The 16,312-nt window shown below is 33.0% G+C and overlaps 1 protein-coding gene across 1 annotated transcript; it reads left to right on the forward strand.

The window, feature by feature from the left end:
- Positions 1-125: 125 nt before the first annotated feature.
- LOC135136455 (uncharacterized) lies at positions 126-12,486 on the forward strand. Its single transcript, XM_064065720.1, has 6 exons — positions 126-393; positions 453-741; positions 797-1,028; positions 10,292-10,574; positions 10,647-10,762; positions 10,821-12,486. Exons 1-6 carry the CDS (start codon positions 313-315, stop codon positions 11,293-11,295), a joined length of 1,476 nt encoding a protein of 491 aa, XP_063921790.1. The 5' UTR covers positions 126-312; the 3' UTR covers positions 11,296-12,486.
- The last annotated feature ends 3,826 nt before the right edge of the window (positions 12,487-16,312 follow it).

A 16,312-nucleotide genomic window follows, 5' to 3' on the forward strand; every position in this document is an offset into this window, starting at 1 on the left:
AATATTTGACGAGCTGTCTTTACTGAATGATATGCTGTGGCCATACTTTCTAAAAGTAATAGTAGATCTAGTGACTTTATGGTTAGTTGCCTATCTCAAAAATATAACGCAATTTTATCAACTGTAGCACCCAAAAATCCCTAAACCTCGTACATATTTTACACCAGGGACAAGACTGGTTGCCGCCTTGCCGCATAAACAAGGGAGTTTGTCGGTTTGCTGTTACCCAATTGTCGTTTGAAACATATCCACGTTGGGGTGGGGCAAAAGTTATTCGAATTGAAACAGCAACAAACAAAGTTTATTTACAAAATGCATGTCAATAATATTGTTTGTGGTTATCTGGATGTTAAAATTTCTGCTAAAAGTAGAAGAGGTTTAACTCCGTGGAAGGTGAGAAACTACAGTCTGCACTGTTTTAGTTTTGAAACATTTCCTAATGCTTTTTACAGGCATGGCAAAAGCAATGGTGTGAATTAAAACGTGTAGACAGTATGGAAAATGGGGTTGAATTAACACTCAAATCATCAATGGAAGGTTCAGTCTTGAACTGTGTCTTGTTACCAAGATCTTCAACTGTTTGTAGAACTGATTCAAGAACTAAGCAGTATGCGTTTGGAGTGTTTACAATAAGCCGGACACAAAAACCTCTGTTATTTTTGTCAGGAGCATCTGAAAGTGATGCACAAGATTGGATGTCATCGATACGAAAGATGCTGTGTGTGGCCACGTATTTACCAGGTGGTTAAAAATTTATTATTGTTTGTTTTTAATATAAACACACTTGTTGTTTTAGTTGGGGAGTCAAATTTCCACGTTTCTATTATCGATAACAGCCATTCAAGGGCTGCTGGATTAGTTGGTCTTCATGGTGTGCTTGGCACAAATCCTCAAGAAATAGTTATTTCAGATCCATGTACTGGTGAATCCATATTATCGTGGCAGTGGCATCAGTTTCATCAATTTCATTTTCAAGCACCTGCCCATCCAGTGGATGACAAACAGATCATCATTATGCACACCAGTGGGTTAGTGTAAATTTTTATTCAAGTACCTAAATACTAATAAGTTAACTAAATATACAGGTGTCTCAAATATAACTCTGCGCCCTAATGTCCTGAGAGTGGATAGAGATATTGAAATTCTGTAAACGCTATTGTTTTTATTTGAAAGGGGGGAATAACATAGATGGTAAAACGCTAACCAAAATTTATCTAATCATCCCCACCAGCAATGTGATGACGTCACCTCAAAATTTTACAGAGTAAATGTTATTTAAATTTTATAAAATAGCATGCTTCTACTCGTGCAGTTTATGAATTTGCCTTGATTTTTCATAATATATGGATTTTTAGAAAAAAAATCAAAATTGAGGACATTTTACAATCTAACTTTGAAACTGCAAAACCGAAATCTTGCAAACGTTTTAAAGTTGTAGGAATGGTGAATCGTTAATCAAAATTTGTGGTTTTAAACGTATGCATATTTTTACTTCCCGAGCGTAAGCTAAGGAAGTATGGTACTCGAGTCCATCGGACGAATCGCCACTTTTATATTTTCTCGACGCTTCATGACCCCGAGAGTACGAAAAATGTAGTCTCGTCTGTCTGTCTGGTGTCTATATCCATTTTTATTAGACACGTAATTTCCGAAACTGCTGGACCGATTGTCGTTAAATTTTGTATGTATATTAGAAATATTATGTAAATGGTTAAAAGCTAACCAAAATTTTATTTGTGCAATTTAATTTGGAAACTCCAAAATCGAATGCTTTGAAATCTTGGAGATGTTTTAAAGTTATCATAAGCATGGTAAATTTTTGATCAAAATGTATTTGCTCATCCCCCCTAAAAAATTGATAACGTCACCTCAAAATTTGGCCGAATAAATCTTATCTTAAATGTGCAAATTATGATGAGTCTATACTTGTGATTTATCACTGCATTAATATTTTTTAGATTTGCTTATACGGGGTGTCTGAAAAAAAATTAATGAATTGTATTGATTAAATCAAGAATTGCAAAAACTGAAGTAGTATTTACCCCGTTTTCGGTCCTTTTCGGAAAAATATCCACTTTCGTTCGTGTTCACAGTACTAACACAAGACATTTTCACTAATATTTATTACTAATAAATTAGAAATTCGCGAAAAGAAGTCTACAAAACGACGCGACGATCTTGCCGCCATCGAACCGAAATCAAAACTAAACACAGACGACCGAAAAATGTGACCTTTGCTCAGGTATTTTTCATATTTTGGCCGGGAAATTAGACATTTTCAGGGTTAATTTAACAATATTTAAACAAATTGATTTGTTTTTAATACCATCGTGTTCTTAGTAAAACGGTTTTCGGTTTAATTATCATATATTAATATTTATCATATTTCAATATTATAAATAATATTAATTATGTCTAAATTTTATGTAATTATATCGTGAAACTGTATAGCTTTGACCGACCAACTTCAACGGTTTTGAAAATTTTTCCAAAATTTGAACATTGTCGAGTAAACGAATCACGGAACCTGATAAATTAAAACTGTAGTCGTACTTACCTCGTTTTCGGTCCTTTTCGGAAAAATATCCACTTTCGTTCACAGTACTAACACAACAGATTTTCGCCAATATTTACTAATAATAAATTAGAAATTCGCGAAAAGAAATCTACATTTAAGCCAAAACGACGCGACGATCTTGCCGCCATCAAACCGAAATCAAAACTAAACACAGAGGACCGAAAAATGTGACCTTTGCTCAGGTAGCTCACGTGACAGTGACGTCATCATACGTGAGGATGAGATTACACAAATTATTTTTTATACTTTATACAGGAAATTGCATCATTTTCGGAAAAAATTTAACAATGTTTAAACACACTGATTTGTTTTTAATAACTTCGTGTTTCTAGGAAAACGGTTTTCGGTTGAAGTATAATATTTATCATATTTCAATATTATAAATAATATTAATTAGGTCTAAATTTTGTTTAACTATATCGTGACAATGTGTAGCTTTGACCGATCAACATCAACCGTTTCGAAGATTTTTCCAAAATTTAAACATTGTCGAGTAAACGAATCACGGAACCTGATAAATTAAAACTAAAGTCGTACTTACCCCGTTTTCGGTGCTTTTCGGAAAAATATCCACTTTCGTTCGTGTTCACAGTACTAACTAGGGATGTACCGACTAGTGGCCGACCGGTCGGATAAGCCGACTATTCGGCCATTTTTCACCGTCGGCTGGCAGTCGGCGACTGGTCGGCTAAACAGCCGACCGGTCGGCTTTTTTTATTAAAATTAAAATAGTATATAATACAATTAAACCCGGTTCACAGAACCACAATTAAATATGTAATTGCGATTTAATTTTTAACACGGCGTTAAAGTACCATGTGACCGACTCTACGCCAATCAGAAGTCGCTAATGGCCTTGTTAAACGCGTGATCAACTTAATCTCAGTTAAAATATTGTATAAACTGGCCCTAAATTGTGTTATTCTTTATTTTTGTACTGAGTTACTACAAAAAAAAATAAATGTTGAAATTATCCAAACAAATTTAACACATTTTTTGGAAAACAAAGGAACTTTTATTAAAATAAAACAAATTTTTAAGGTAGTCAGAGAAATAAAAAAAAAACACACTGTCTATCGCATTTATAAACCGGTTTTAGCAAAGCCGAACAGTCGGCCGACTAGTCGGTTTTTACTGGCCGAACAATCGGCTAGTCGGTTAGTCGGCCAGACAGGGCCGGCTCTAAGGGACCAGGCGCCCCGATGCAACTTACTGTTCAACGCCCTCTAAAAAATTTTTGTAAAAAAAAACAAATAAAATTTTGTAATCACACATTTTTTACAGCGATATTTTTATTAACAAACATACATAACATTATGATGAATCAATCTTAATGTACAGGGTGACTGCGAAATAAGTGCAAATATTTTAACCACGGCATCCCCCACCCTAGTAGAGCCGAAATATAGAAAAAACAAATTAAAAATCGAATGGGGCAAAACCCCCATGAACCACCCTCGATACGAAGGCACTGAGCCACCTTGTAAACAGAGTTGGAAAAACGTTCGAATAAAAACGACCTAAACACTTTCAGTTTCAATTAAAAGTAAAACCGACTTTTTGCTGCTTATCATTCGTTCATTCATTTACTCATTCATCGTTAAAGGTCAGTGTGAAAGTTTTTTGGTAATTTTGATTCTGACGGATGTTTGGTCCTTGTCACAACGATTTTACATTGTTTATTGGAACAGAAATAAGAGCAACTTAGAATGCTACTACCTTTTTACAAGAAATGTTGAAAATGTTGTCCTTGACTAGCAATACAGGCGTCAGAGCGTCGCAAGAGGTTTGTTGATAGGTAAAAAAACACCGGAGTAGCGGCTGCCACTTTCACTTGTTGAAGCTCTTCGATAATTTCTGGACACTGTTGATTTCCACAAACGAACTGTTTCATCCAAATGATACACATTTATCGAAAACCGTCTCTTGAAATCGTATTTGTTGACGAGTATGTGGAGTTCCATCGGACAAAAAGTGAGTTACACAACGTGGATAATCAGCGGGCTCCAAACCCTGTACTTTGTCAACATGGTATGGATGTGGCCGTATTCTTTTAATGTAGGATGCACTACAAGCTTTGAAAATCCAACTTCTTCTTTCTGTCCTATCACGGCCACGATCGTGAGTTTGAAGTTGAAGGTACCATGATCTCGGAGTTGCTGTACCACTGATGCAAATGTTCACGCACACCAATTACCATTTCGACACAATCTGCATGGGAAAACTCCACCATAAACCGATTTCACCGACCGCTCGATGCTAACTGGCCCTTTTCGTGTTTTTCCCGTTGCGATTAAAAAAGTGCCTGATAAAGTTACTTTTTTGGTTCTTAATCCGACTCGCTCTGTTCCATTCATTGTAGTAATTATGTAGGTCACAAAACAGTCCAGCGGCGCGTACAACAATTTACATTTAATTTCAAATAATTTTTTCTAGACACTGCTACTACTTAGGACCGTGAATTTTACCCAGTGACATAATCATATTGTGAGCTATTCCCCATTTTTTTTTTGCATGTATTTCGCAATCACCTTGTATACAGTATGTCCCCGGTATGAGTTCACAAGAGGAAAAAAAACTGTATTTTCTATTTTACAAAAAAATGACATAGGAATAACATATTTTGCTTAATTCAAAACGAATAAATCTGCAATTAAAACTTCAATATTCTTGGTCAGTACTTTTAAAATTATTTTTTTCATATTTCTAAGTTCTTCGTTACTTTTAGTTTTTTTTTAAGGACACAGCCTGATAATATTGCAGATTTATTCGTTTTGAATTAAGCTAAAAATGTTATTCCTCTGTAATTTTTTTGTAAAATAGAAAATACAGTTTTTTTTCCTCTTGTGAACTCAATCCGGGGACATACTGTATATAAAAGTATTTGTCCTGACTGACAGACTGACTGATTTATCAACGCAAAGCCTAAACTACTGAAGCTACAAACATGAAATTTGGACAGTAGGTACATTTTGTGTTATCAGCACCCATTAAGAAAGGATTTTTTGAAATTCCGCCCCTACCGGGGACAAAAAAGAGTTTTTAAGTTAGACGGGTTCATTAAGGAGGGGGGAGTGAACGGGATGAAAAATGATTTGTGAATTCCACGCAAGCGGAGCTGCGGGCAACAACTTTTCTACATAGTATAAGTATAAAAATATTTATATTACAAAAATTTTTCAATTTTTAATGTTGTAAAACTGAAACGATTTCAAAGTTATTTTTAATTTAGACTTACCTCAATGTTATTCGAAATTTAAATTTAAAATTAATGATGACAAAGAGCCACAAAATGATACAACAAAACCAAATTCGGTTACAAACAGGAACAGTGAAAAATATAACAAAACTGTTGAACAATCAGCACAACCAACCGACTAGACTTGGAAAATAAAATTTTTAAGTATGTGCCGACATGGAGTTTTATGGTAAAAACAAACGTGACAAATGTTAGGAAAAACATCTGGTTTTGGTCATACCGCTGTCTGGTCAAATTGTTACCCAGATAATGCAATAATAAATCTGGTATTTTTTGTCAGTATTAATCTAAAGGTCCAATCACCCAACCCAAAGGTGCACTCTTTTTCAATTATTACAGTCAGAAAGTGACTTCTTATGATCTGTTTTTGTGAACCACTCCCCATAGTGGGATATTAAACTATAGCTTTTTCTGAAAAGTGTTCGATGGGCGCCTTGGTCTGTTCCTGCTATAATATTTTGTACGTAGTGATTCAATGTTTATTTTTATAGAGTTAATATAAAAGCATAGGCGGTGCCCGCTGCCCGGCGCCCCTTGTCATGGGCGCCCCGATGCAGTGCATCTTTCGCTTACCGTGTTGAGCCGGCCCTGCGGCCAGACCTACAGTCGGTACATCCCTAGTACTAACACAACACATTTTCACCAATATTTATTAATAATAGATTAAAAATTCGTGAAAAGAAGTCTACATTTAAGTCAAAACGACGCGACGATCTTGCAAACCGAAATCAAAACCAAACACAGAGGACCGAAAAATGTGACCTTTGCTCAGGTAGCTCACGTGACAGTGACGTCATCGTACGTCACGATGAGATTACAAAAATTATTTTTCATATTTTGGCCTGGAAATTAGACATTTTCAGGGTTAATTTAACAATATTTAAACAAATTGATTTGTTTTTAATACCATCGTGTTTTTAATAAAACGGTTTTCTATTTATTTATCAAATATTAATATTTATCGTATTTCAATATTATAAATAATATTAATTATGTCTAAATTTTATTTAATTATACAGGGTGACTGCGAAATAAGTGCAAATATTTTAACCACGGCATCCCCCACCCTAGTAGAGCCGAAATATAGAAAAAAGAAATTAAAAATCGAATGGGGCAAAACCCCCATGAACCACCCTCGATACGAAGGCACTGAGCCACCTTGTAAACAGAGTTGGAAAAACGTTTGAATAAAAACGACCTAAACACTTTCAGTTTCAATTAAAAGTAAAACCGACTTTTTGCTGCTTATCATTCGTTCATTCATTTACTCATTCATCGTTAAAGGTCAGTGTGAAAGTTTTTTGGTAATTTTGATTCTGACGGATGTTTGGTCCTTGTCACAACGATTTTACGTTGTTTATTGGAACAGAAATAAGAGCAACTTAGAATGCTACTACCTTTTTACAAGAAATGTTGAAAATGTTGTCCTTGACTAGCAATACAGGCGTCAGAGCGTCGCAAGAGGTTTGTTGATAGGTAAAAAAACACCGGAGTAGCGGGTGTCACTTTCACTTGTTGAAGCTCTTCGATAATTTCTGGACACTGTTGATTTCCACAAACGAACTGTTTCATCCAACTGATACACATTTATCGAAAACCGTCTCTTGAAATCGTACTTGTTGACGACTACGTGGAGTTCCATCGGACAAAAAGTGAGTTACACAAGGTGGACAATCAGCGGGCTCCAAACCCTGTACTTTGTCAACATGGTATGGATGTGGCCGTATTCTTTTAATGTAGGATGCACTACAAGCTGTGAAAATCCAACTTCTTCTTTCTGTCCTATCACGGCCACGATCGTGAGTTTGAGGTTGAAGGTACCATGACATCGGAGATGCTGTACCACTGATGCACCCATTACCATATCGACACAATCTGCATGGGAAAACTGCACCATAAACCGATTTCACCGACCGCTCGATGCTAACTGGCCCTTTTCGTGTTTTTCACGTTGCGATTAAAAAAGTGCCTGATAAAGTAACTTTTTTGGTCCTTTAACCGACTCGCTCTGTTCCATTCATTGTAGTAATTATGTAGGTCACAAAACAGTCCAGCGGCGCGTACAACAATTTACATTGAATTTCAAATAATTTTTTCTAGACACTGCTACTACTTAGGACCGTGAATTTTACCCAGTGACATAATCATATTGTGAGCTATTCCCCATTTTTTTTTTTGCATGTATTTCGCAGTCACCTTGTATCGTGAAAATGTATAGCTTTGACCGACCAACTTTAACCGTTTAGAAAATTTTTCCAAAATTTAAACAGTGTCGAGTAAACGATTCACGGAACCTGATAACTTAAAACTGAAGTCTTATTTACCCCGTTTTCTGTCCTTTTCGGAAAAATATCCACTTTTGTTCGTGTTCACAGTACTAACAAACACATTTTTACTAATATTTATTAATAATAAATTAGGAATTCGCGAAAAGAAGTCAGGACCTTTGCCCATGTTGGTCACGTCACAGTGACGTCATCGTACGTCAGGATGAGATTGCAAAAATTATTTTTCATACTTTGTCCGGGAAATTGCACATTTTCGGGGTTAATTTAACAATGTTTAAACACACTGATTCGTTTTTAATAACTTCGTGTTTCTAGGAAAACGGTTTTCGGTTGAAGTATAATATATTAATATTTATCTTATTTCAATATTAGAAATAATAATAAAAATGTTTAAATATTGTTTAATAATGTCACGATAATTTATAAGCAGTAATTAAACTAATTGATTTCACTAATAAAATTAAAAATCAACGAAAAGTTACAACACGGGTGTATTTTATACATATATCAAGATCAATATTGTAAAAAAATTGACAAGAAATTATAACTTGATTTGTTTTTAATAACTTCGTGTTTGTAGGAACACTCTTTTCTTTTTGTGTTATAATTAAGAATCAGATGTCTTTCCAAAGTTTTCGTTATCACAAAAACGAAAATCGCAAAATCAAATTTTATAATATTATAAAGAAGCAAAAAAACGTTTTCGTCAATTGAAATAAGTTCAAGATAATCTTTTATCCATGAATTTATTAAAGGTTTTTTTTGAAATGGCTATGAGAGGAACTTATTCTTTGCCTTTATTTTTTACTTAATATGTACAATATTCTTTGAACAACACGATACTCAAAAACATGTTTTACATGATAATTTCTTGTAGAGAGAGAAGGATTTTAAGCTCCACTTATATTTGGCCTTTTTTTCTTAATGTTCGTAGTCTTATTTTCGCAACAGGAAACTTAAAACGTGTTTAAAATAAGAAATATAGATTTTGTAATTACGCTCCGCCCCTCAGTCTGACAACGAATCGAAAATTCATCACGATTAAGAACTAAGAGATCGGGGTGGAGCTTATTTTATTTTATTGTTTGTTTTTTTACTTAATACATATAGTTTTCTCTGAGCAACACCATCACTGAAGAACATGTTTCACATGGCAATTTTTGTGGAAAAATACGGATTTTGCAATTAAGCTTCACCCCTCTTGACTAACGACGAATAAAGAAAAAGCGTCACAATTGAAATAGGGTGGGTGGGTGGGGCTTATGTTTTGCAAAAAGGCGGAGTTTATTGCAAAATGCTTATTTCTTTACAAGAAACTACTATGTAAAACATATTTTTAAGTAGCATGTTGTTGAAAGGAAACTATATGTTAAGGAAAAAAAAATCCAAAAAATAAGCCCCACCCACCCTCCCTAATCTCAATTGTGATGAATTTTTCATTCGTCGTCACATCGAGGGGCGGAGCTTAATTGTGAAATCGATGTTTCCCGACAAAAATTTACCATTTTAAACGTTTTAAATTATTGTCGTGAAAAGATTGTTACGTATATCCAGAAAAAGGGCAAAATTTAAGTTCCGCCTTCCCACCGCCATCTCAATTGTAGTGATGTTATTCGTTGTGAATATTGAAATTTTAAAAAATTGTTATATTTCATTTTGTAAATTGTGGAAAAATGGTGGCAATTTTCCAGAAAACGAAGACGAAAATAACTTCTGGAAATCAAAATGTATAAAAAAAACTCTTTCGTTCATTTTCGGAAGTGTTCGAATAACACGTTGTGAATATTGAAATTCTAAAAAATCGTTATATTTCATATGGTAAATTGAGATGTCGAAATAGCTGTTGACCATTTTTTTACATTGTTTATACAGGATGACTTAAATAAATTTCGCAATCAAATTACAAACGGCTCACCCTATTTTCCATAAAATACATTACACTACACGTATCAGAATTGATATAGATGTCCTTGCTAAAATGTTGATGACGAAAAACTCACTTGAAGCATAAAGCTTAACATGCGTCTTTACCTGTAGTTTGCGCTGCTTGTAAACGAATAATTGATATAACGCTCCGAATTATTGCTATCCTCATTTTAATTATATTTTATTCTTTACTTTTTACATAAAATGTATTCTCCTCAAGAAAAGTTGTTTTTCTTGCAGAGAATTTTCTGTTGGGCCTGGCCAAATACATATCTACTGTAAGCAAGGATCACGCCTTTTAAATCACTTAGTATCTAGAGGAAAGAGATCTAGGACAACTTTTGGTTTGAGATCATTGAAAAGGTTGAGTCGTAGTGAAGGAGATCTTTGTAATAATACAAATAGTAACAAATTATGCTCATCAAATAGCCCTATGTGTATAAGAAGTCAAGCTGGGAGCGACGATTCTGGAGTTAGAGGATCTGTTACTTCCGATGATTCACAGTACTTATCGAAACCAAAGGTATGTATTTTTTTGTCATTTTGTTAAAAATTTTGAATATCAGTTTAAACATTTGTGTCGATATTTTTTTAGACTGCATCAAGCCTGCTTAGTTTGGGGTTAATTGTGTTCACGAAAACTCCTGGAGGAAGTATAACCAATGATGATTCTTTACAAGATTTAACAGTTTTAGAAGATGAGACATCTAAGTATGATAAATCACGATATAAGTAGTGTTTTTAGTTGATTTTTAATTTATTTTTTTAGCAAGTGCCTCTTATTACGACGAGAATCGGGCATTTCTTTAGCGTCGGGAATATATGAAGAAATCGCAGACGAACCCGTTAAAACGGCCATATCGCAAACAAATCATATCTATGAAAATCCGTTAGATTTAATTGTAGACATGAATTCTAAATTAAAGAAACATTGTAAACCGCCGCCTTTACCACCACGAAAACTAGATTTTAAGGGTGATTGTAGTTTAAAGAAATTCAACTTGAGACAATACAAACATCGCTGTAATACTCTACCAGCTAAAGATTTATCAAGAATTTCGCAGATTTTTACATCTGATTCTGAGTACGTTATTATGAGTCCGGTAAAAGTTTCTGAAAAAACAAAAGAAAAATCGAAAATTTCAGCAATTACGGAGAGCTTGTATATGCCGATGTCACCTGTTATCGGTTTAAAAAATAAAATCGAAAATTGTTATATGATTATGAATGGTAGCAAGAAGTAAGATTTTATATTTGAAACGAATCAGTTGAAAAAACAAGTACAAACGTGTTAAATTAAGTGATTGCTCAATATTTTGATCTCGAAAATTAATTGTGTAATAAGACTGTTGGATCCAAAATAACTAACCTCTCTTAAAAAATGACATTTGTATATAGTAAACTGTATTTTCAAATGCCTTGCTTCTTGCCTTTTCTTGTTGATTGTTGTTGTTAACTGTGTTTATGCCTTATTTGCTTATATGGGGGCCTAACTATTATGGTTAAAACTTTTAAATTTTGACGTTACTAATTATGAATTATTAAACAAAAACGTAAAAAAATATAAACAATGTAATTTTTTTATTTATTGTATCGTGGCATTGTATTTGAGTAGTTTTATTAGACATAACGGGTGTGCAACATAATTAGTGATCTCAGTAGATCAGAGAGAAATATGTATGTTCCTCAACCGTTATTATTGTATCCGTTTAACTATTTATTGTTTTTGCATGGCCTGCTAAAGGAAACATGAATCTTAATTATTGTCCTTTACATTTCTGAGACGCGAAATTGAACCTTTGGAGCGTAACAACCAGAAAAGTCTAGTTACGAGTACGGTAATGAATAATACTTTTGGTAGCAGTTTAAATTTCAAAATTCCTGCATTGTTATACGTTTGACTTGATGAATAGCTAAGATATAAAAATTACATCAGGCAAAATCAGAAATGTCGGTTTGAGCTTGGGGTATGTGCAATGTTATTCAATGGGTTTTATCTTTGTCCCATGTAACAAATTTGAGGTAACCCTTTTCTGATATTTTGGGTGCAGAGCTAGGAGGATAATTTTAAATCTAGTAATATTTAAAATTAAACAAAAAACACGTATTTTAAACTGCACAAAATAATTTTGTAATGCAAGAGATACCATTGGTCTCATTTGGTCCAGATATGATTTCTTCCTTCTCTTGTACTGAGTAGTTCTCTTTTAATACGGTGTAAAACGCTTAATTTTCGCGTTGTTCAAGGTATTTTTAAAATTTGCGTTAAATCCACATCTTGAACGCTTTCAACGTATTCATGTTTGTTGTTTTTAAAATTCGAGTTTCAACTCTGTAGCAAAACCCGACTATATGTAGTAAGTTACTACCTAGTTTTAGCCGGAGTGCGAAGTCGAGATGTGTGTCCAAAAATAGTCCACGCATTTTCATATCATTTTTTTTTTATTATTACTGTAAAATATTACAGGTTTTTTATTCTTGGGAAATTTTACGTTTTTGTAATGCATACATAAAGATGATCAAAAAGTTTTCAGATTAGAATTGGCCATGGAAATATTTGTCATGTCTTTGATTAAACTGAAAAAGTCAAGCATAACCTTCATTAAAACTGTTTAATCAAAGACACGACAAATATTTCCATGGCCAACTCTAATCTGAAAGCTTTTTGTTCGCCCGTTACATGGAACGTAGTACACAATTAAAGGGTACTAAATTACCAAGCTAACAACGAATGTTCAAAATTTATAGAAGAGGAATGTGAATTCATGACTAGCACCAAATGGTTGAACACTTGAATTACGAAATATCAAAGACAGGTTACTGTTTATTTAGCAGGCTATGATTTTTTTCCTTGTGATTGTGCTATTTAATGTATAAATTACAAATGTTTTACAAACAAAATGAACGTGCAAGCTATTTTGTATTTTTTTAATATTTATAGTAAGAAATCGGTAATATGCTATACTGCTATTTATCTAAAAACTTACGCTTAATAAATCAATTCATAAATTTTTGTGCCTTATTTAAATTAACCAACCAGTAGTAACAGTAGTATTAGAGGCATAAAATCCTAATTCCTCAGTTATTGGTTAGTACCATACTGTTACGACAGAGAAATTTAGAATAGGCGTAGGTAAAAGTCAACAAATTATTTCTTGCCAAAAGAAATTACACGACTGGTCCCTATTTAAACCCATACGTTTCTTCTGTACAAATCGCGATCGGCGCTTTCGAGGTTGTTCTGGAATCCACCGAGATTTTCCCAGCCTTCCGGCAAATCTCTTCGAGGATTTTTTTAGTTGAACGCCGCCGTCACCGATGATGAGTCACTGGTAAAAATAATATATGGCTTTAAGGGGGAACGCTAGACGAGAGACAAGTTTGAATTGGGCGCCATTTGTTGCCTTAAACGCAACCAGCAATTCTTCTTTAAATCTACCTGACCCGCTGGGATAGACGACTACCGGACGTGGGTCATAAAAACATCCTAAGCCGATAATGCAGAATAATGATAATTTATGACAGGCGGCCCACAACATACCTTCAGCACAGAATAATCATTTCTCGTATTCTTTTGACATATTAATTTTAATATTCGAGATAATTATTATATTATTCAAACCCAATTTAGACACTGTAGAGCAAACAAGGCTTATCAAGCCCGTCTATTAGTTTATTCGCCTAGATGTATTATTGATACCGTTTTCAAATTACACCAAAATAGAAAAATCGAAAACTTAATAATTGAAAAATTGAAACATTTTAAATGAAAAAAATCGGTAAACCGAAAAATTGAAAAATCTATAAATCGAGAAATTGAACAATCTAAAAATTAAACAATTTAAAATTCGAAGAATTGGAAAACCAAAAAATCTAAAGCGAGAATTTGAAAAATCGAATAATCGAGAAATCAAAACATCAAGGAAAACAAACAAAATTAACGGAAAATGTAGAACTTAAAAATTGAAAAATTAAAATACCTATCGAAAAATTGAAAAACCGAGAAATCGAAACGTCAAAAAATGGAAAAATTGAAGAACCGAAACATTGCAAAATCTCAGAACTGAAATACTGAAAAACTGAAAAATGGAAGGAAAATTGAAAAATCGAAAAAGTGAAAAAATTCAAAACTGAAATCATGAAAAACTGAAAAATGGAAAAAAAATTGAAGAATCGGAAAAGTGAAAAAATCCAAAACTGAAACACTGAAAAATCCAGAAATCGAAAAATTGAAAAATCACAATTGAAGAAAGAATTGAAAAACTGAAATATTGTAAAGTTAATAAATTGAAAAACTGAAAATTAAAAAAAAAACGTATCAAAAACTAAAAATTAAAAAAATCGAGAAATTGAACAATCAAAAAATCAAAACATTGAAATCCCAGTAAGTTGATAAATAGGAAAATTTAAAAAACAAAAATTTTAAAAATCCAATAATTAAGCAACAAAAAATCTAAGTCTGAAAACTCAGAAAATTGAATGATTGAGAACAAAAAATCTAAAATTTAAAAATTCGACAAATTGAAAAATCATGGAACTAAAAAATCGAAAAGTCGAGATAGTGAGAAATCTAAAAACCTAAAACTTTAAAAACTGAAAAATTAAAATATCGAAAAATTTAAAAACCGAGAAAACACAATATCAAAAATTTGAAAAATTGAAGAACGAAATATTGCAAAATTCCAAAGCTGAAATATTGAAAAACCTAAAAATGGAAGGAAAATTAAAAAATCGAAACAGTGAAAAAATCCCAAACTGAAACATTGAAAAATTGAGAAATGGAAAAATGGGAAAATCAACAAAATTGATCTAAAGAGTTTAGACAGTACTTTCCTCGCTATCGGAAACGTGACGACTGCATGCCTATTATGTTTTTTTTTCACATTAGATTTCAAAGCATTCGGTTTTGTAGTTCCTGATTAAGTCAATAAAATAAATTTGCCGATTCATTAAATTTTTTGAGTCACCGAATCCAAAAAATATGAATGGAATGATAAATTACAAGAAGAGACTCATCATATTTTATACAATTTAGATAGGATTTATTCAGCAAAATTTTCAGGTGACGTCATCAATTTTTTAGAGGGGATAAGTAAATATATTGTGATTAAAACCGTCCTGATTTAATAACAAAAAAATATTGTTCGTCTATAAAACAAGCTCGTCTTAGAAGTATTCGTAAAAAAAATATGTCGTAAAAAAATTTACGTATGCTGGTCCCGACTGCGATTATGTTTTAAACATTTTTTAGAAAATCCTGTCATGGATGTAGAAACATTTGTGACAGCCAAAGAGGTTTTTTTGAGAAAATTATCTTTGAATTTAGACCAAATTGAATTAGACACTAGGCAACAGGCATATTTGGGCAAAAGAAAGAGAAATTAGGGTTACGGCTTCAAATTTTGAAGGTATTTACAAACTTAGACCGACTACAACAACAGCTAAAACTGTGGAGTCTCTGTTGTACAGCACATTTAGAGGTAATAGTCATACATACTATTATATGGACAGCAAAGTGAGGAAAAAGCTGTCAAGTGTTTTGAAATAAATAAAAATATAAAAACTGAACGGTTTGGCTTGTTTATTTCAAAACAATTTCCTTACTTGGCTGCTAGTCCAGACAGGGTTCTAAAAAATAGGAGTTCATTAGTCGAAATTAAATGCCCTTCAAAATCGCAAGATTTGTCTCCCGAAGAAGCGGTTAGAAAAAAAATTAATCAAATTTTGTACATTGACAGAGAGAGAATTGAAACTAAAAAAAAATCATGATTACTACTTTCAAGTCCAGGGGCAAATGCTTGTTACGGGTATTTCACAAGTTTATTTTGTTGTATGGACACCCAAAGGAATAAATATAGAAAAAATTTATAAAGACGAAGAAATATGTAAAAAGATGGCAGATAAACTTGGCAGATTTTACTTTGGCGCATTATTGCCCGAATAATTGATTCAAGAAGAAAGAGGAACCTGGCTTTGCGAGAGATTTTTTTTAAATAAATAAAATTTGTTTCTATTTTTTTATGTACTTTAATAATTTATTAGAAGTACATTTTTCATCACCGAGACTTGCATATTTTAATTATAAATATATTTTGAAAATGATCTCTCGGCAAATGAAAACATATACGAGGACTTTTTTCGAGTAAACAATGAAGGGAGAAGTTACTGGGCGTAGGGCTTTTTTAAAACACCTCCTTTCTGGGACAACACTTAGCTACTTATACGTGTTAAACAAAAGCTGTATTTTATATATTTTTTATT

Source organism: Zophobas morio, unplaced genomic scaffold (genome assembly GCF_036711695.1).
Source record: "Zophobas morio isolate AGI-343-1 ecotype UQ-CSIRO unplaced genomic scaffold, CSIRO_AGI_Zmor_V1 ptg000026l, whole genome shotgun sequence".
In the NCBI taxonomy this organism is placed as follows: domain Eukaryota; kingdom Metazoa; phylum Arthropoda; class Insecta; order Coleoptera; family Tenebrionidae; genus Zophobas; species Zophobas morio.

Excerpts from the sequence above, each read along its gene's own strand:
- LOC135136455 (XM_064065720.1), top strand. The coding sequence starts at position 313 with ATGCATGTCAATAATATTGTTTGTGGTTATCTGGATGTTAAAATTTCT. Across the intron at positions 394-452 it reads GAGGTTTAACTCCGTGGAAG|GCATGGCAAAAGCAATGGTG; the intron begins GTGAGAAACTAC and ends TGCTTTTTACAG. Across the intron at positions 10,575-10,646 it reads AGTACTTATCGAAACCAAAG|ACTGCATCAAGCCTGCTTAG; the intron begins GTATGTATTTTT and ends ATATTTTTTTAG.